The sequence below is a fragment of the Lepisosteus oculatus genome, chromosome 4 (genome assembly GCF_040954835.1).
Source record: "Lepisosteus oculatus isolate fLepOcu1 chromosome 4, fLepOcu1.hap2, whole genome shotgun sequence".
Classification (NCBI taxonomy): domain Eukaryota; kingdom Metazoa; phylum Chordata; class Actinopteri; order Semionotiformes; family Lepisosteidae; genus Lepisosteus; species Lepisosteus oculatus.
Window position 1 is genome coordinate 62,073,226 of NC_090699.1, and position 20,159 is coordinate 62,093,384.

General features: G+C 38.4%; 1 protein-coding gene across 2 annotated transcripts in view; it reads right to left on the reverse strand.

The window, feature by feature from the left end:
- vgll4b (vestigial-like family member 4b) overlaps positions 1–20,159 on the reverse strand; it is a 48,689-nt gene that overhangs the window by 12,820 nt on the left and 15,710 nt on the right. Inside the window, exons 1-2 of one of the 2 annotated variants that reach the window (XM_006631022.3) lie at positions 11,121–11,688; positions 1,286–1,472 (exon numbers count right to left, since the gene is read on the reverse strand). In XM_006631022.3, the coding sequence (XP_006631085.1) occupies positions 1,286–1,472; positions 11,121–11,202 (269 nt within the window). In that variant the 5' untranslated portion in view covers positions 11,203–11,688. Of the gene's footprint in view, positions 1–1,285; positions 1,473–11,120; positions 11,689–20,159 lie in introns of those variants that run through there. The other variant, XM_006631023.3, reaches the window with a different exon arrangement.

The following is a 20,159-nucleotide window of genomic DNA, read 5'->3' on the forward strand; positions in this document are numbered from 1 at the left end:
GAAGAGCACTTTCTTCTAAGACTGAAAAAGGCCTTTTGTAGACAAGGACAGGCTGTAGGAGAAGTTGAAACCACAGTGCAAAGATCATTAATTTAGTGGGTGGAATAATGCGCTACATAAAAAATCTGTTTGGTGCTTTTACATGTCAGTGGTAACTAAGCTGTGGAGTACCAATTTGAAGTACAAATGTCTTCAGTCGCAGTTTATTTCAAATTCTATGACTTTATTTAAATGAAAAGATCCATTTCTCAAAGTTTTACAATCAGTAGTTACTGAGGATTTACAGTAGTGAGTCTCTGAAGCGTCACAAAACTCAGTTTTTCGTGTTGCATGAAATTCACTGATTTCCAGTCAATGACAAACCCAGTACTAAAGGAGTAAAGCAGCCCAATTCAAATGAATAGATCACACAGCCATCCCAAATTTCAACACAGTCATCCCAACTTCACCACAACACTTTACTTCCAGTGTGATCAAAACATGTTTATTTGGCCCTGAAAACATGTTTCAAATAGTTAAAGGGATGGGATAAGACAGTGATTTGCCAGCTAAATAAAAATGTGCTCACTACGTTTAACAAAAGGGATCAATTCTTTTTTCAAGCCGAAGCACCTCGGATTGTTTGGTTCCCTCCAGCACTTGGATCCTAATTTGTTACGCAAATTCCAAGGCCATGAACTACAGACTGGGTGCTCTGACTAACACCTCAGTGAGTTATTTAACAATAAATAGCTGTGTCTGTAGTCTTATGACTGAACACAGTGCCTTTGAAACAGGCAGGAATCTCAGGAATCCAAAGGCCTCTTGAGCAGCTACCATGAAGGCATGGCCAAGCACCACAAACAGACTATATGCTCCAATCACCGTCCAGGAATGCAAGGAATCTTTAGACCTCAGCTCCATGCCAACCGCTGCAGTATTCCAAAGCCCGAGAATTGTGCAGGAAAAACCCTTTTCAATTGATATGGCCTTTCTATAACCTCAAAGAAACAGACAGGGTTTCTGCATCTGCTATGTTTACCCTGCTCATCCACGAGTTAAGAGAAATAAATCCATCAGGAGTAGTACAATTCAGCTCCATCAAGCTTTGTAAATGGATGTAATATACAGATATGAATGCAAAGTGCTGTGCTTTTTATCCTGCACATCTAATTGACCATTGAATTGAATATTCACTCTCATTGTGAAGCCGAGAGTAGTCTGATTGATATTATGACATCACTACAGCCAGAGTAAAAACTGTGAAGAATAAGAAAATGACAAAAAACAGGAATAATTGACTTACAGCTGTGCAGCAAATAATCGGCTCATTTTGGCCACGTGCTCATTGTCACAGTCAAGTTCATCCTCTACTTGGTCCCCACTGAATTTCCTCTTATTTGGGCTGATGGGTGGAGGCCCTGTCCTATGATTGGAGACAGAAGACATAGGCATGGACTGCATTCTGGGCTCTGCTCTTAAAGCAGCGTCACCTGCAAATCAGAAGCAAAACAATGCATCTTAGTAAACACGACTAATAAAACACCATGTGATGAAACTTAAAAAAAACTGAACTTAGACTTCAGCGTGCATGCTACTTTAAGTGTTTCGCAAGACAGAAAACCCAGATACCAAAAAACATTACTGGAAAACCATCTAAGAACGATTTCATAAAATTGATATATTCACAGTCTAAAGGGATCAAAGCACTATTAAGTGCAATAAAATGTGGTCTTAAAATCATATAAAATACAGACATTCTAGGATAAGGAGCTTTAATTTATGTTCAAAAACAATTTGACAACAAAATCAAAAGATTTATAAATGGCAACACACAGCTGCACAACTAAAATGTCAAATTACCATAGAATATATTCAAAAGCATAGTATTAAATTCAGCAATGTATGAATCATATGGTCATTTCTTTTGCTTCTTGCTGTACAATACAAGACACTACCAAGTCTTTACGATGCCTGGGTGTTTTTAATTAAAACACTGTGTACAACTGTGTACTTTCGAACTACAGTACAGTCTCTTTGCTGAATATAGCATTGTGTACACAAGAAAAGCATAATTGTCAGTTGGGAGCACATATCTATTTTCAGTATATCTGGAACTTGACAGGAACAAGTCTGCCTAAATACTGAAGGATCTGTTTGTGAAACTTTAAGCAGAAAACCAGTGTTTTCTAGATACAACTGAAAAACATAGGTACTGTATCTCACGGTAGACCATACAACAAGATGAGTAGGATAACAGCTCAGTTTCAAATAGCAGTGACAAACGGACCTTTCTGCTAACAGAAGGTTTCACTAAAACAGGCGAGATCACAGCAATACAGTGTTTAGCAGTGCTATGTACAGTATATTTCATCCTTTAAAGACCCTCTATAACCAGAAAAAAATCATTCTTTCTGTTGAAAGTCATTGTTTATCATAATGTATTATCTTTTTACTGCAGATCAGGCGCTTTTCAAGTCACATTCTTTGCCATTAAAATTCCTTTGCAAAATTAGACTACGGCAAAACCGTTCACTCTCAAATCAACACAAAGGTAGTAGCCTTTGAGGTACATTTCCTTCCTTAGAAAATGAACTCCCACACAATCCACAGGTAACTTTTCCTCTGCAAAACCTTTACAAAGATATTAACTCCCAATTAATATTTTCTGAGCTTCGACTGGATTTTAATGACTGTAAGAATAGTAATAGAAATCATTGTTTGTCCCCATCAACCCATTTCAATTTTCAACACAAGCGAAAAAACCACAGCTCTGTCTTCTAAACAAACGGCCCATTTTCCCGACTGGCTTGTCTCTTGCAGTCTGACCGCGCGCCATGGCAACGGGAATGACATCATTGGCCTGGCAAGGAAAAGCTCTGATAATACAACTACATTTCTGCAAATACTCCGTGTCACAGCTCCTGCAGCGTATTACTTAACTGACATGTCTGCTTGAGAAAAGTAGAACCTACGATATGCAACAGCTTATCTGCAAGCAGTTAAAGGATAAAGTGTTCAAATACACTTAATGCACTTGCTAATCTGAATAAAAAGGGAACAGCCTAAAAACTGCACTGAAAAACATACAGCCACTGTAAAAACAAGTTTACACATTGAGATAATCCCAAAAATGGTTTCACAAAGTACTCAAAAAAACTAGTACTAAAATAAAGCTAATTTATACAAAGTTACAATGTAAATGCATACAAATCGGGTGTTTAGCATTCAGCTCTACTACCAAGCTATAAGAACAAGAGGATAAAGGGAAACTTGCACTCACCCTTCCTCCCACCCATGCATGAAAAATGTTTTTTGTATCACATTCAGCACATCAAGGGCACCACTAACCTAAAAATGGAGCATGAGCCACCTGAGTTTTGATGATCAAAATATTAAAATATTACCCAGGTTTGTTTTTTTCCTGCCTCGAGTCTGTAAACGAAACTGAAATGTAGCCTATGCACAAGAGACGTGCAGCAATACAAATCTCTGCATGTAGATTTCAGCCGGATGATTAGGTTGAAGATGCATTGCACTAAGCTCTATGAATGGAGGCAGGGGCTGGGAGCATATCTTGCCAAACAGCGTTTGTGCTGAGACAGAGCATTATAGTACAGTAACTTTTGTTGAAGAAAAGGTCCTGAGCCATAAAGATCATTATCTGTCAAGAAAGGCGCATTAAAATGTTTGATCTAATCAAAGGCAGTCATTAAGTGAAAATGATCAAAGCAAGGCTCTCTCTTGCTACTTCAAAAAGTAAACTCAGGATGAGATCGTGTTTCAGGGCTATATGATCATTTTTTCACAGCTTTATAGCAAAGGTGCTACACTAATTTCAGCAGGCAGTTCAGGTTACGGATGCAATGCGACACAAAAGTGCTGCTTTTAGGAAAACAACTGGAAAAGTCAATGAGAAAACAATTATAGTGTTAGAAGTAATTAAACTTAAAATGACTGAAGTGAACACGAATCATAAAGGCTCATAAGTGGGGAGTCTTTTCCAAGTTCCCAAAGTTAAACTTTTTGTACTTCAGATGAATACAAAGACAAAACACTCGTGACCAGCTGCACATTAACACATTTCACAAGTGTTTGGGTTTTACCCTTAACACCCAGAGAGCACGATCCCCTCAAATCACAACACAAGCAAGACTGAACAAAACAGCAATGCAATATCACTTTGAGGTTTTCACCTTTCAGCTCAAAGCAACTTTTTGGCCGCGTTCAGCAAGAAAAGTGTCAGTGTCAGCATTCTATCTGCTGGCTCTGTGCGATTGAATTGAAGCCAACCACAGAATGCAATTGCTTGCAGGGATGCCATCGCAGGCGGCTTGAAAGCCAGCAGCAGCAATGCGCACCAGATGTCATACAAGGCCCGAGGAGGCTGGAGAAAAAAAACTGCCGACCCAATTCGCTCCAGTCAGGCGCCGACAGCCCAGCCTTAGGCTCATGTGCACTCTTCACTCTAAACAAGTTATCTCTTGAAAGCAATGAATCAAGCTTCTCTCCTTTTTAGGCCAATGACTGTCAATGAATGGCACTGGATAATGAATACAAAAAGGGAGACAGCTTTAGGCACTGACTTTTTTTAATTTAAAACTAGTTTATTACATAAGCACACTAGAGTCTGATACAGAATGGTACTTATAAAAAGGCCTAATACGCCATTTTCCCTTATGGCTATGAAATGTCCTACTGCATTTACTTAAACACAACAAATAAAAGTCCCATCTTGCTTATGTTGTTCAAAGCCATGAGTCATGAAGAAGAAAGTGGTCATATAAAGCGCACAGAGGTGTGTATGAAGAGTCTACAGCTCCAGCCTTCACTAGGCCATGTTGTTAGTTTTGTCTGGGGACTCAATGAACCTCTTTTCATACCTAGCCCTCCAAAAGGTAGTAGAGTGGGAAAATAAACTCAAGTCGTGTCATGAGGGAAGAACAGGCATTTTTTGGGAGAATCCAAGGCTTCATGGGCTCAGGAGTTCTGCGAGTTGCCTTTGATGGGATCTAAAAAGATCTAAACAAAGAGCCATCAGAGGAAGAAACCTCTCCTGTTCCCATGGAGACGACAGCATCGGAAGGACATAAAGTTCATAGATACGAAGAAGAGTAGAAAAGCTTTTTCTGTACTTTCTCAAAACACAGGTCATATTGCCATCACGATTATATATAGCTAACTAAAAAGGTATGCACTGATGTGACATTTACAATAAACCAGAACATGACCAGATTGTTCCACAACACTAACATGGTCTGGCTCAGGAACAGATTCACGTAAGATGTAAGGCAAAAATCTGAAACACAAATATTCACAGGGTGAAGTGAGGCTGGAAACATTTCGAGAAGCAGGTGATTGTTTTGAAAAAACACATTTTGAAAAAGCACCAATTCTTGAAGAACTCTTAAAACTATTTCTCATTGAATGTGTTCAGCCTCATATGAAACAATTCTAGCGTGGTGGCAGTGTGGTATCACACGTAGGGCCCCGGACTCATCATGTGAAAACTGTAGGCTTTCTGTTTCACAGGTACTTTTACTTTTCAGACTGCCCAGATGCATAATAATAATAATAATAATAATATTATATGAACCAAATAATAGTAATAAGATGACTTACTCTAGCAACTGTCTTTGTCGTCAGTGCCCTTGCAGCTGTGAAAACTAACCCTAGATGTTGATGGTGTTTTCACTAAAAAGCAACTCAGAAGCAAAGACACTGGTTGAGGAAACTAAAATTAAGAAATCAGCATAAACCAAAACAATAGGACAGTAAACAAACCTAAGTCGGAAGTTGACAACTCCAAAAAGCTTGAAATTGACTGCAAAACTGTGGTCCAAATCTTACATTGTTAAATTAAAAATAGGACACACATTCGCTGTGCTACTGTCTTGAATGGTGGCTCTGATTGTACATTTCTACCCTCTGTCACTAAGCCATGTGATTAAACAGTGGAATGGCTGGGGGAAACATTCCAGCTAGCAGCCTGTTCATTAACTGGACCTGAGATCCATTATGCAGGCAGTTAAATAATGAAGGAACAAGTAATAGGTTTATTCCATGCTGAAAAAAAGAAGAGAACACAACGTTTCGGCCTTGGAGCCTTCTTCAGGTGGCCTTCTTCGACACCTGAAGAAGGCTCCACGGCCGAAACGTTGTGTTCTCTTTCTTCTTTTTTTCAGCATGGAATAAACCTAGTACTTGTTCCTTTGCAGCCTACGCATGCTGACGCAGCTACCCACCTGTTAAATAATGAATCCTTACATGTAATACCAGGTTAGTACTTGAAAACAATCCCTGGAAAGCAGTAGTACCTCTTGTAACACTTACAGTCACAGTTGCAGTCAGGATTTATTTTAATAAAGAGTATTATTAAAATACTTTTCTTGCTTAATCAAAAATATAAACCTTTAGCACACTAGTTTAGAATAGACGATAAAGGAAAAGTTTTCCCTGCATAAATAAAAAATATTAAAACTTAAAAATCGAATGTTTCTTTCAGTTATTGCAGGAAGAATATGCTAAACAGAACTCTCCTTTATAAACATCCATCTTTTTTATATCTGGTCAACAAAATAGCCACAGCTCAGACAGTGAAAAGCTGCCTGTTGAATTCTATAAATGCAAACATGGAGGACTGGGCACAAATACACACTCCTTCATGCCAAAGATGTGGAAAGTTACAGACCAAGAAAGATCTTCAGGTAACTCAGAAATAGTGCATGCGTTTTAAGATGACTCACGTCCAAAGTTTTTATAAAAAAGTAGGCCACAAGCAAGTTTAGTCCTTACTAATTTTCTCTCTCCTCCTTCTCCATTATTTGCATACTACAATGCCTTGTGCATTGAGGAAGACTGTTCTATTACAGAAGCAGCTTAATATCCTCATAGCCTTCGGTATCAGACTATCAGTCTCTGCATTTATGCCAGACAAACACAAAGTGTTGTCTGCACAAAAGAGTCCAAAATGCTTCCATAGGAATTTAGTAACAATTCTGTGCAAAACTTCAAAATATGGGCGTAAGCAAGTATTTGCTCAACTCTGAGCTTTCCAAGACAGCTTATAAATTATGCCAAAAACATACTTCACAAGTGTGTAGATTTTGTTTCAGGGTGTAATAAAGCTGAACCGCCATAAAGACAACGTCAGCTGATTAGCCTGTCTCAGAATCAACAGCGAAATACAAACCAGAGGAAAAGTCGAAGCTATGGACAAATATGTTTTAAACTAAGAAAAGGAGGGGCTTCCTGACACAGGGTTGAGGGGAGTCTGATCTGATTCTGGACTATTGTTTGAACCATTAGCCACTGTTTATACTACACACTCTACACAGGAAACAGAACTCTGGCACACATGACGGAAATCACAAAAATGACTTGAAAATTCTAATTACAGTGAGTCAGCCCCATTCGAGCATTATGAAATTTGTATTCCCATCAAAACAAAACGCTTGGAAATGAAAAGCAATTCAGTATGGCTTATTATGGCAATGCTTGTGTAATTGCACAATAAGGCTGTGCAAATGGAACTCAGAACAGTACCACAGACAGTATGTAGCTGCGGTGCCGATTGCTACGTACTGTACTTGATAAAACGCACAACAATAAGTGACCCTATTCCACAAGTTGTGAGCTGTGTGGCACATGAAAGGACCGATTCATTCTTCACAAATGGAAAAAAAAATCTGTTTACAGCACATAGACAGCTGTACTAAAGTTCAATGTGTGTTCACTGGAAACAGCACATGCAAGCGAGGAAGGCAATGATACAGTATGTAAAACTTTAAACATTTGTCACATATGTTTGTGGTTCAGCTGTTTATACTGGAAAACAATTTTAAGGAGAGAAAAAAACAGTGCAATAATGACAAATGACTTTCACTATTTTTAAACCATGTTTTTTTTTAAATCCTCATTCCTTGTTTAATGGACATAAAAAGGAACAAGTGACAACACATACTCCCAAGCAAGTCTTCCTGAAAGTGGAGCATTACAGCGTAAGACTGAGTCTTTGCATCTATAAAACACTATAAACTTAACATTCTTCACTCACCTGAAAATTCAATACATTACATAAGGGATACCTCAATGAAACCAATACAGTAGTTCTTAACATCCCAACCTATTTTACACTAACGTTTTTGAAAACATTACTAAATCCCTCCATTCCAACTTTCACATTTTACTTTTGCAACAGTCTGAAGTGTTAATTTCTGCCGATTTATACAGCTGGGCTTCTTTACTGAATCGGACTGAAGTACTTCCAGAGGATAACAGCAGTGCCTCACCTGAGATTTGATGACTACTACACAGGACAATTGTAAATCCCACTTTGCCATTAAGGCATTACAGTGAAGTGTTTCTCAACAGAATTCTGCCTCTTTAAGAAAAACGTTCTATTATATAACCTAATACCTCTGTAATATGTGGAGGATTACACAACTAATATAATGCCTCCAGCAAATAAGTATACTAAATTAGCAGTAAGCAGTATAATTCTTTTCATAGCACATTCAGCTAAACAAACTTTCAGAAATACAGCAGTAGAAGAACTGAAGATTTGAATGTGAAGTCTTAATTCTAGATTCATATTGGAATTAATGTACAGAGAGAAACTACAAATATCCATCAGACAATTAAGAAAGACCCAAGGGAGTTAAATACAATCGAAGGTAATCTCACGAGATCATAATGGATGTATCACAGCAATTCAAGAATTTATGACCAAAGATTGCTGATATTTAAGATTTGCCACACTTCGGGGGTTCTTACAAATACTTTCTTTGATTTGACTGATTGCAGCAGAAACACCTACTGAGTTCAAAACACTTTAAGCCCCGAGCATGCTTACTAAGGAATTTCAAAGAGAAGAAAGTCTTTGAGAGTGCTGTGCCTAAGTTAGCCATGTAGTAAGGATCACTGGAAAGTTCTGGAAAGTGTCTTAATCTAAAACTTTTTCTTCTTTTTTACTGTAAATGTACAGTTCGAATGCAGAAACATTGCAAAGCAGGTTCTGTATATATACAATAATCTTTGGAATGGCCTTGTAAAACATTGCACCTTAATGGCAACACGGGGAAACACATGTTGCAACATAACTTCTCCTCCACACGTGAGAATAAACTTACAGCTTAGTTCGTTGCCATTGTCTACGATTGGCCTTTCTTTGCAACTGTAAATTGGAGAAACGGATCCAAAACCTTCCTTAAAAGTTCCGTAGCACAAACCCTGGCTCGCCAACGGAGCAATTAAAGGTTTTACACCAGGACTCCACATTTTCTGCTACCTTCAGAACTAGAATATGAAAAACCTGAACGCTTTGTAGCTTCGCCACCTTACAGTGCACTGGCTTCCTGATCTGAACAGAGTACAAATCAGAACGAACCACAGATGTTTCTGCTCAGAATGCAGCCCATATCACATTACTGTCATTTGACAAGTGATTGCTGTGAACAGGAGGCTGGTACAGAGTGCTTCAGCTGCCCAGACTCCCAGACCATTCAGACAAGACCTGGAGTTTCTCTGATAAGCTCAAACCTCAAGACATTCAACAGATAACGGAATCCCTTGAACCGCTTTTAATAGGAAAACCATCAGCAGATCTCACTACTCCACACTAGCACAGAAAAGTGTCCATTTGCTGCATTGCTAACTTAAACATCATACCTCAGCTCAAATATATACAGTAGTACTAAAACACAGATAAGGCTAATTTTGAACTTTAGAGTATCTGATAAGCCCAGGTTTTAAATGCTGTCTGCTGTAGTGTTTTACAGTCAAGATCTTCAGATAACTGGAGATGATCACAACTGGAACATTCTAACAAGACAAGCTACAGAAACATTGAACAAGTACTGTATACGAAAACTGGTTTTGATCTTACAGAAACATAACTACCGCGATGTCTTTAGTTTCCCCACCCGGTATAGTTGTTAAACCCTGAAAAACCATTTCAGGACTGTGATTTCTGTGGTTATGATAGAAATCAAAGATGAATTCTAAAACTGAGAGCCACACTGCGTTGTGACAGCAGCGTGACATTCAAAACGTTTTATTGTTGAACTAGGTTTTAAATTACCGGACACATCACAGGAAAGCAAAAAAAGAGACCACAGCAACTGGTCTGTAAAGAATCTTCCTTTAAACAATTAAAGTTTTTAAGCTAAGTATGAAAACCATATGTCTCTTTACAAGGACAAATCTCTCCTCTCCAAATGACAATGACGCTAAACTTTCTCTCAACTACTTCCAAACTTCGGGAAAGCGTCTGGCCTTCCCTAGAAATAAATTGCAGCAACTGTCTGTGTGCGGTTTCAGTTAACAAAAAAACACTGCATTCTCAAATCTAATTAGTCGAGTACGGCCTTCTTTCCGTTATGTCGGCAAGCCATTGTAATTCGTTCAGTTTGCACGTAGTAAAGACGTGGTCGCAAGATATTTCACCGGACACCTCACTCAGCACATATTTCATAAGCAGCACAGCAATTAACTTTCACTACACGACGAACTCGATCTCCTCATTGATAAAAGCTCGCTTTCCTTCAAGGAAGGGAGGGGTTAGTGTGTCCGATTACTCCCCACTACGGGGCAGGAAACATCGTCCACTGTCGGTGATTTTTTTTTCCCCCCGTCCTCAGTTCAGCCCAGGAAATAAGTCAAACAAAGATTGAAGTCTGTACTACACCCGCCCCACCTCTGAACACTGCCATTTCAACACTGTCAAAAACCAGACGACGGCATCCCTTTGTTAATACGAAGTCACGTCTCCGAAACCATGTTATTTTAAAAGTAGTAGGAAAAGGAGTAGTCTGTACCAGCTAAGCTGGGACGTGATGCAATTTCCGTGCCCTCAAGACACTTTTTTTCCCCCCGCCAACCTGTTACATTACTAATTATGCAACGTAGCAAGGAATCTCATCAAATCGTGTTAACATTAAATTACAGAGGCGATATATTTTCATGAAAGCAAGGTTTTGTGTGCTAAAAATAAGGCACCGATCCGAAGACGTCACTAAAAAAACATCTGAAAACCCCCCTGGATAATTTGACACCGCTACTACAACAATGGCCTTGAAAAGCAACAATGTAAACGCTAGGGGTAAAAGAAACGCACACACACGCGAAAAGTTACGGTTTACCTTCGTAGCAAAGAATCCCAATGTTGTTGTTCATTTTGTCCAGATACTGGTAGTTCAACAGGTCCATTTTCGTAAGAAGCATTTATTGGGTTAGCAAAAAGACCAGCTTGTTTGCTTCCACCCAGGAGAGAGAGAGAGAAAACGGCACGACCGCTCGCTCAGCTTGTCTAGCACACAACTTCAAAAGCTAAAGGCCCAGCCTTTAACTTCTCTCTAAGCAAAACAAAAAAAAACTTCAACCCGTCAAGGGGTGATGCTTTCTTTAAAAGTAAGGGGCCGTATTGCGGTTTTCGCAAGGTTTTTAGAAAACCCTTGTGTATGCTGCGCTTTAAAAATAGATTTTGAAACTGTTGTTGGGACAAAAAGAGAGACGCGCCAGTTCTCCTCACAGCCCGCTGCAAGTTAACTGCACTGACAAGCAGGCTATGCGTGGTATGACTCGTATGTAAACCAGTTTCCTCTATGTAGGCTCTGGCCACTGGGCATGCTCGTTAAATCCCTGGAGCGCCTCAAATGTCAGGGATTTTTTCTGCACAAGATCAGCCCTCCAAAAGCGTCGAGGGCTTGAGCGAGTGAGGGAAATCACGAAGAGATGGAAAGGGGGCCCCCCCAAAAAAAGGCGGAGCCATGTTAGAACTGCGTGTCACAGGAAACAGTGCTGCCTCTGCGAAAATAAAATACAAAGAGGTCTTTTCAAGGATGCACAGTCTCCTTACTTTCCCCACACATAGTATTTATATTTAGAGCATTTCAATCATTGGAGTTCAGTATAAAATCTGCAAGAGCACAGAAAAAAAAACCGGTTGATCTAATAATAAAGTCTTGTTCCATACAGAGATTGTAAGACTGAAATCTGCCCGTTGTACGCCCAAATATTATTTAGGAGTTTTGCTTGTCAATGAACTGATCTTAATTCTTAAACTATCCCGCTTTTAATTGGACAAAAAAATATTCACAAATGTTCATATTTATTTGTGGTGGTGGAGGGGAGTCACTATTACCTGTAAAGCGCTTTGAGTGGAGTGTCAAGAAAAGCGCTATATAAGTGTAAGCAATTATTATATTAATTATAAAAAAAAACTTTGTTAAAGGCAAAGCTGACATGACATCAGTAATCAGCAAGCTGCTGAAACAACCAAATGTCTCCGTTATTTCTAAAAATTTCTTGGCAGGCCACGGCTACTTTATCTGGTTTTTAACATCTGTATTTGACACAGTAACAATTCAAAAAGTGTAACGACACGTTGATAGCAACAATAACACAAATATACATTCAAAAACACTTTTAAGGTAAAATCGTGGACTTCAGAGCAGTAAGACATGTACACAATATTGCAGCTTAGGAAAGTCTCACATTCTACATGGATTAAGCTATAGCGAAGGCCCTATCAGAAATGTAAACAATGCTTTATACAAGATAGAGGTATCAGAAGATACAATCTCTACAATAACAGAGGATTGTGGTTTTACACTGGAAAACCCCTTTCCAAGAAATCCCACTTTAACAGCCAGAGATCAAATAATCAAATGTATGTCTATAACGTGTACTAACAATGCTACAATTAATTACAAAATATTAAACGGAGATCTATAGGCCAGGAGCAGAATAGAACCGCTATAGAAACCATGTGTATGAGCAGTTTTATTTCTTAACATTTCATCATTTTATCATCTTGTTGCATATTGCAAATGAAGACGCAACCCTGAATTCAAACATTTTCCCAAAGAAAGCTTCTGCATAGTCCTTGTGTTTTTAACATAGGTTAAGATGTCTTTAGATGAATTATCAGTACCTAAACTCCAGTCTTAGTTATATTTAAAGGTTATCGTACTGAAATGCCTGCTTTGAGTTTAGAATAAAAAGCATGTTGACATATAACTTCGAGGAGGAAAAAAAACACTTTTTATATTGAAAAACCTTTACAGTAAAGAAAATAGTACTCATATGAATGAGTTTTAGCCCTCGAAGGCATGGTAAAAAAGTAAATGTGAAGAAATGTATTTTTAGGAACCGTCTCCTGGAAGCTTTTAATTCTGTTGATTATGAAATCTCCCAGGGTTCTGTGGTATTCTGAGGATTTTAGCCCTACATAATCTCTCTCAAAGAGCAATTACTGAGAAGTCAGTATTGTTTTCTGCGTTAAGTATGTTCTAGCTAAGCAGGATTTATGTTCTCCACAAAAGTAAACATCAGGTTCTGGGAAGAAGTTTTATATAACCATCCAAGCTAACCCAAAGTAATAGGTGTGCACACATCCTGCTTAATGCTTTGAAATATGATGACAGAAATTAAAACATTAAACAGACTAAGAAAGAAATGTTTGGCTTTAGATTCACTATGGTTAGTCATGAAGTTGTAGTTGCATATACATCTACGATTAACTGACACTTTTTAAAACAGTTAACAGATTTAGTGAACTCTTTTTAAGACCACTTTCATTAAAGATGAAACTTGAAAGACAATCTAGAGACACAGGGCAGCCATTCAGTCTGTAAAACCTGAAATAATTATAAATACTACAGCACAAACAAACATATCCTTGATATTAACAAGGAGAATCAGAAGTAAAACCAAAGATTTTAACTCCTCCAAAAAACATGAGCACAAACCATAAATTCAACTAGATGCTTGACAATCCATCACTTGCAACTCTTTTGTGGACAATCCCCAGCTAAATTTCTAAATAAAAGCTATGAGCTTTAATGCTGATCTTGAAACGCAGTATGCAAAATTCCATGCAATACTACACTGACCCCTAGTGGTAAATATATCCAGAATTCAATTTTCATGACGTTCAAGGCTAGGTCTTGAATTTTTAAAAATTAAAGCCAGCATTTTGTGGGGTTTAATGATAGGTCTCATGAACTCTCACTGAAGTAAAGCAATTCAAAGCATTTTTGCTAGAAAGTGTGTCCAACAAGGATGTTTTAAAAGGCATGAACAGCTTGTCTTTGAACAGACAGAACATATCATTTATTAACAGGCTGCAATAAGAAGAGGAAACCTCTAAGTAAAAAAACTTAAGCAACAATTTTCCTTAATTTTCTCATCTACCAATGTTACTACTGCAAATCATTTTTTAGCAATCCATGATCTTTACTCTGTTTCTTTAACATGCTGCCCAGGAACCTTTAGAAATGGTAGAGAAATGGACTGGAGTGTCCAGAAAAGTGCAATATAAGTGTAAGGAATTATTAATTAAGATGTGGGATTAGTAAGATTTCAGTAAGAAGATGATCAACAGCACTGTCCTACTGATAGATCTTGTTATACGTTATAAAACTATTATATATGCATGTAAGGCCAGCACAGAGCCACAGTTATTATCACTGGTCTCTGGAAGGATCCTGGAGTTTGCATATACTCCTTATGTCCACATGGGACTTTTCTGCCTGCTCCTATTTCTTCACACCTTCCAGGGATGTGCTGGCTATGATAACTAGCATCTCTAAATTCTCCTGGTGTGTGCATGCCCTGCAGGACACAGGCATCGCATCAAGGGTGCCCTCCTTGCATGCCCAGTGCTTACAGGAAAGACTCCAGGTTACAACACCCAGTGGCGCACACTGTGTTTCTGTACTGTCCAATAAAGAGGTAAAAAAAACACATCAGAGGTAGTTTCCAGAACATGTGGTTTCTCATTTGCTGCGGATTGGGTTTGCCTTGCATTAAGATGAAAGAAATGAAATATAGCAACGTCTTCTTGAATTAGGTTTAAACACGCAGGAGTCACAGGGCTCCACCTGAAACGTGTTTACACTGCACAAAACCCGACTTGTCTAGTCCACCTGGATTTAGAGCCTGACAAGACGTTAGACGATCACAACATCGCACTGCAGGTGGGTAGACACCCAGGTGGTAAGGCTTTCACAAACCACCATTACAACACTCCCAAAATCCTCTGCTCTGCACCTGCGATTTATTCCAGGTCATCAGAGTGATGAAAATCTCATCAATCAGGGCAAACCTCACTACCTTCAATCAATCCACACTGCAGCTGTGACTGTGGAAGGTTTGTGAATGCATTTCATTAGACAGTTAGATGGATGACTGACTCCTAAGGGGACAGGTAAAGGTGTAAACTATCCAGAATCACAGAGTCGGAAATCCCCCCACCCCCAAAGGACTTGTTCTGCTTCAGAATAGAGGATTGAGAATAAATTACTGCTTGGAATAAATCTGCTTCACTTCGCATTTTCAATACCCATCAACCAAACACTCAGAAGGGTCAGCAGGACACCAGCCACAGTGTCTGTCATTCTAGGTTTCACTAATTGCTAGAAATGCTTTGTTGACCTTGTCAAATATTCAGTCAAATGCGGACTGTTTTAAATTGACAGGTCCTAAATGGGTTTGAGGCAGAGGGAATAATAGCTAAAAAAACAGCAGCGAAAACAGATCTAGCCTATTGTTTCACACATTTACACACATAATGGACATTCAGGTAATAATAAAATTAAAAGGCTGACTTCCAAAAACTCAGGTTATTAACACAAAAGACTTTCAGGGCAACATGCTCTACCGCTGATTGGAAACATTTTCTGTAGCTATACTGTTTGATATAAAGGAACCTTTACTGTACAGCTCTAAAGCTCATGAAAGGCTAATCCATCATGTTGTACTAAACTATTACATATTAATATAGATCATATTACTTATGATCTCAAGAATGAAAGTGAACCATTCAAACAAAAGTCTTGAAATCCTTTGCATGTGAGGTTTGCCAACGGTGTCAAAATTCAGGTTTTTCAGGTCACATGTTGACAATATTGATTCATGCTTCAGTTTGCCGTCTTGATGTTTGGTTGACTTCAACATTTGAAACTTAAGGTGTTATTTACTTAAAGCAGTTTTATTAACATATGCCACATATATTACCATTCATGTTCCTGGAGGATATCCTCAACAGTGTATACCCAAAAGTACATGAAATGTTTAAAAATGTTCAGTTTCTGTAAAGAGAAAAAACGACACTGTTGTTCCGACAGCTAAAAGTAGGATAAGGAGGAAAGGCTGCCTCACCCAGATTAATTTACACAGCAACTCCCTGCTGAGTATCAATGTAATTTTCCCTCCGGTCAAACCACCACACACAGTTAAAAACTGGAACTTCTAAGTTTCGTACTTCATCCAGTGTTTTCATTTTAAAAAGTTGTTTTTCGAGTTTGAGGCAATGTTCAGCAGCCACAAACGTCACGTCTTTCTTTCACAGAGCTCAGAAGCAAAGCACATTTCAGCACCTTGATATACAGTAACTAATGATAACAAATGGGTATGGATACACACCTTTCCACTTATACATTCCAAACGTATTAGTTAACAAAACAGAGCATAATACATTATATGTAATTTACTTCTAAATGAACATGAATCCAAAACCTCCAGCTTCCTTTGTTAGGGTGCTTAGAGAGTTAATGAAAGGGGTGTGCCTCTTCTTTAAAGCCTTATGGACAAAGCTCAAGCATTGGTTTACCTTTTGTTTCCTCAGCAGTTTTTGTAAGTACAGATCCACCACAGCACAAAAACATGCTCTATTTCAAATATACTGATGTTTATTTTTTTATATTTCCAAATTAATATCTAGCCAATGCCAGACTCCCTGGATTTCAGTTCAGCAAATGAACTATTTTCAGTGGTACTGCTTAATGTAATCGCGACCCTCACCAGGAAAAGAGGAGCGGAAAACGGATGGATGGATGGACTACTTCATGTTTTAGATATTTGGCAGAACATTTTCATGTTTGTATACTAAAGGACAGCACATTAACTCCTGCACAAAAGAAAATAAAGTTTACTGCTCAGTAAAGGAGCCTTAAGATTGTACAGAAGAGCTCCACATTAAATTTCCATTCTTGCTTTCTAATAACGTCCTGGTAAATCCCTGCCCTTAACTGTACAGGACTGCTGTAGGTGAAAATGATTTTATCCTCTGAAAGGTAAGAGCAGCCCTGTACTGACATATTTCATCTCCTTCAATGTTAGATCATCCAAATGCGCCACAAAGAAGGGTTCTCAGGTAAACGTAACAACATTCGAAGCAGCTTTGAAAAGATTTAAATGGTCACCTATGCCTTTGTACCCAACAGCCTGTGTGCAGCCGGGGTATTTGTGGTGCACAAATTCACGGTAAAAAAAAAAAGTTACACTTATTCAAAATTGAAGCAGCCAGCCTTTGACATCAGCCAATTGTATTGTTCTGTTTCTATGGTTGCAAGACCTTAGTCCTAAGAGCTTTGCTCCTGGCCCCACTTCAGCTGACGCAACTCCCTCTGCTGCAACGAAGCTGTGACACTAATGTGAATGGGGGAGCCTCTGTGCCGGGTTATGGTTTGGGAACTCTGATTCTGCAGCAAACTGCAGGTTGCTACAGCTGCCCCACACATTCACTGTGAATTGCTTAAAGCAGCAATGGAAAGTCTACCACACTTTTTAAAATTGTTTACCTTTTCATAGTTAACACTTGTTTTTTTCCCCCGATAAAGGTAAAATAGATTAAGATGTTGATTTAGATATTTAATACTACTGGATAAGATGTACTGTAAGTAGCTTGACAGTATTACTGTAAGTTCCATGTTTTTTTTTTACCATTATCCCACTTGTTGCAAAAGTTGATAATGTTCAGATTTTCTGTAGAGGGAAGAATTACACAATCACCGAAAAGTACCAATCAGAGGAGTTTCAATTTTATTGACAATTAAAGGCAATAATTAAATACTCACTCTGAATACTTCACCCCCTATACATGATCAATTGTTAGGGGAGAAATCTGGACATTGGCATAGGGCTGCCTTCATTTCTTGCTCACATCTCCCTCCCTCCCCAGTGCTGAATCAGGAAACATTAAACCTCACTAACCTCCAAAAGACCTTAATGCATTCTAAATAAAAAGCAGCCCACAGATGAAACAAAATAGTGCACCAAAGGGATTATTTAAACTAATTCCATGCTTTTCAATTGACCTCTCTCATCACCAAGATTATAGACCTAGCTCTAACTTTACTCTCACTTGCAAAGGGATTAGTGGGGGTCTATTCACACTGAAGACTTTGCCCCTCCACCTCTGTTCAATACTAAAGAAAATGGTTCTCATTGGTTTTAAAGACCCATTGTCTCAAATTTCACACACTCTGCAAAATATCCAAGCCAAGTCAGAACAGTACCCCCATTCAGTGAGTTGCTTAATCCATTGTCTACAATTGTGGGTAGTTTAAGGAGACAACAACGGCTCACAAACACTGTATAATTGGAATGGCTCTGTCAACAGTGTGCAACTGGCCCAGACTCCATTGGGTGAATAGAACAGCTAGCATATAAATATACAATGCGGCAATTCAGAGTACTCTAGGCAAATAAAAAATAAAATAAGGTGTAATATACACATTTAATTACATACAGCCCTAGGCCTATACATATGCCCACACTCACAGAAGCAGTAGAATTTGTGAAACCATCGACTGTCAATTAATTTTAACCTAAAATATTAGAATAACCAATTTAGATCCATTAGAGTTGTCAACATCTGTGAAACAGGGCATATTTTGCGACTGTGCTAATTTAGAGCAGGACTGTGCACTCCAGGTGATTAGATATGGCAAATAATTGTGTAGTTTAGATGGGATGGTTGCAATTTATTTATGATCTCGTAAGAAATGGACTGGCATTAAGTAAATAGCAACCAAATGAGCAACGTGGACCAGATAGACTCTTCTTGCTTTTAAACTTTGGAATTATGCTTCTGTAGTCATATTAACCTATCCCCAAACACACAGAACATAAAACTTTTCTTTATGATGAAATATGTGAAACTAGTGGCCACTCAGAAAATGCCTTCAATGGCATGTTCATGCGATCCGAATCGTAGTATACTGGTAATTAAATCACATTCTTTGCTAATTTACAGCACCATTTTATCTTGTGAAATACCAAGCTGGAAATTCAAATTTGGTATGGAGACAACATCAGTCGAGATTTACTAATTGCACTTGAGCTTTCAGATATTTCAGACTATATTTAAGAAATGCATTGCAAAGGTACCAGTTACACACATGAAGGGCACGATCTTGTCTTATCCAGCAAAATTAATTAAAAACTCATGGCAGGGCTCTGAAGAAAAAATAGATTTGCAAATAGTCTGAGAAACTACAGTGTTGTAAACCCACCTGCACTAAAAGCTGAAATTACAGGAACGTACTCCTATCCATATATGGATCTATACATTCATTAATCCTTTTTGTTTGGGGCAGAGGACAAAACCCTTCTGTACAAAGGCTTATTTCACACTAATCTGCCTTGTATGGATCCCTTTTCGAATGAAGTAATACTACCTTAACATGTACAACCTCTGTGCAAACTGCTTCCTTTTAAAGACGGTTTCTTCTCTTGTCACAACTTGAACACCTGAAGCATGCATGTTCAGATTATGCAAGAATAAAGCAGGACTTAAATGCCCTTAAATTTGCCTTTTTCAGAAACTTTCATGCTGCAACAGCAATGACATTAGACAGGATCAGGATTTTGAACGTTTTAAAGGGGTTAATCATTCAAAATGACAATTTTTTCAAATGTCGGTGAAATCCCTATTTGTGCACAAGACAGAATTAGATCTGTTCAGATTGCGTTAAGGCGATTAAAGGTTACACAACAATTTTGAAATTTCCAACGCGTTGAACACGGTTTTCCATGCTATGATGTAAGCAAACAGTTTTATTGAACCAAAGAAAAATCCCTGCCTTATTTTAAAAAAAAATTCAACAGTCATTTCCAGTAGAGATTTTAAGTATGCCTCATCTCAGAAAAGAAATGAGCAATTTAAGGACTAATACAGTTTTTCATATGCACGAAGTACAGTCAGATCATCCATGGAAATATTCAATATTTTGCAGCTTCATCTTTTCTAGTTCATTCTAATTCTAGGTCTAACTCATTGTCTTTCTCAATGTCATTTACATAATATAGGACAGCAAGAGTTCTCCCAGCTCTGAGTGATTTTAAGCAACCCAAACTTCTGTTCTATGGGAGGAAAACCTTAGATCAGGCCT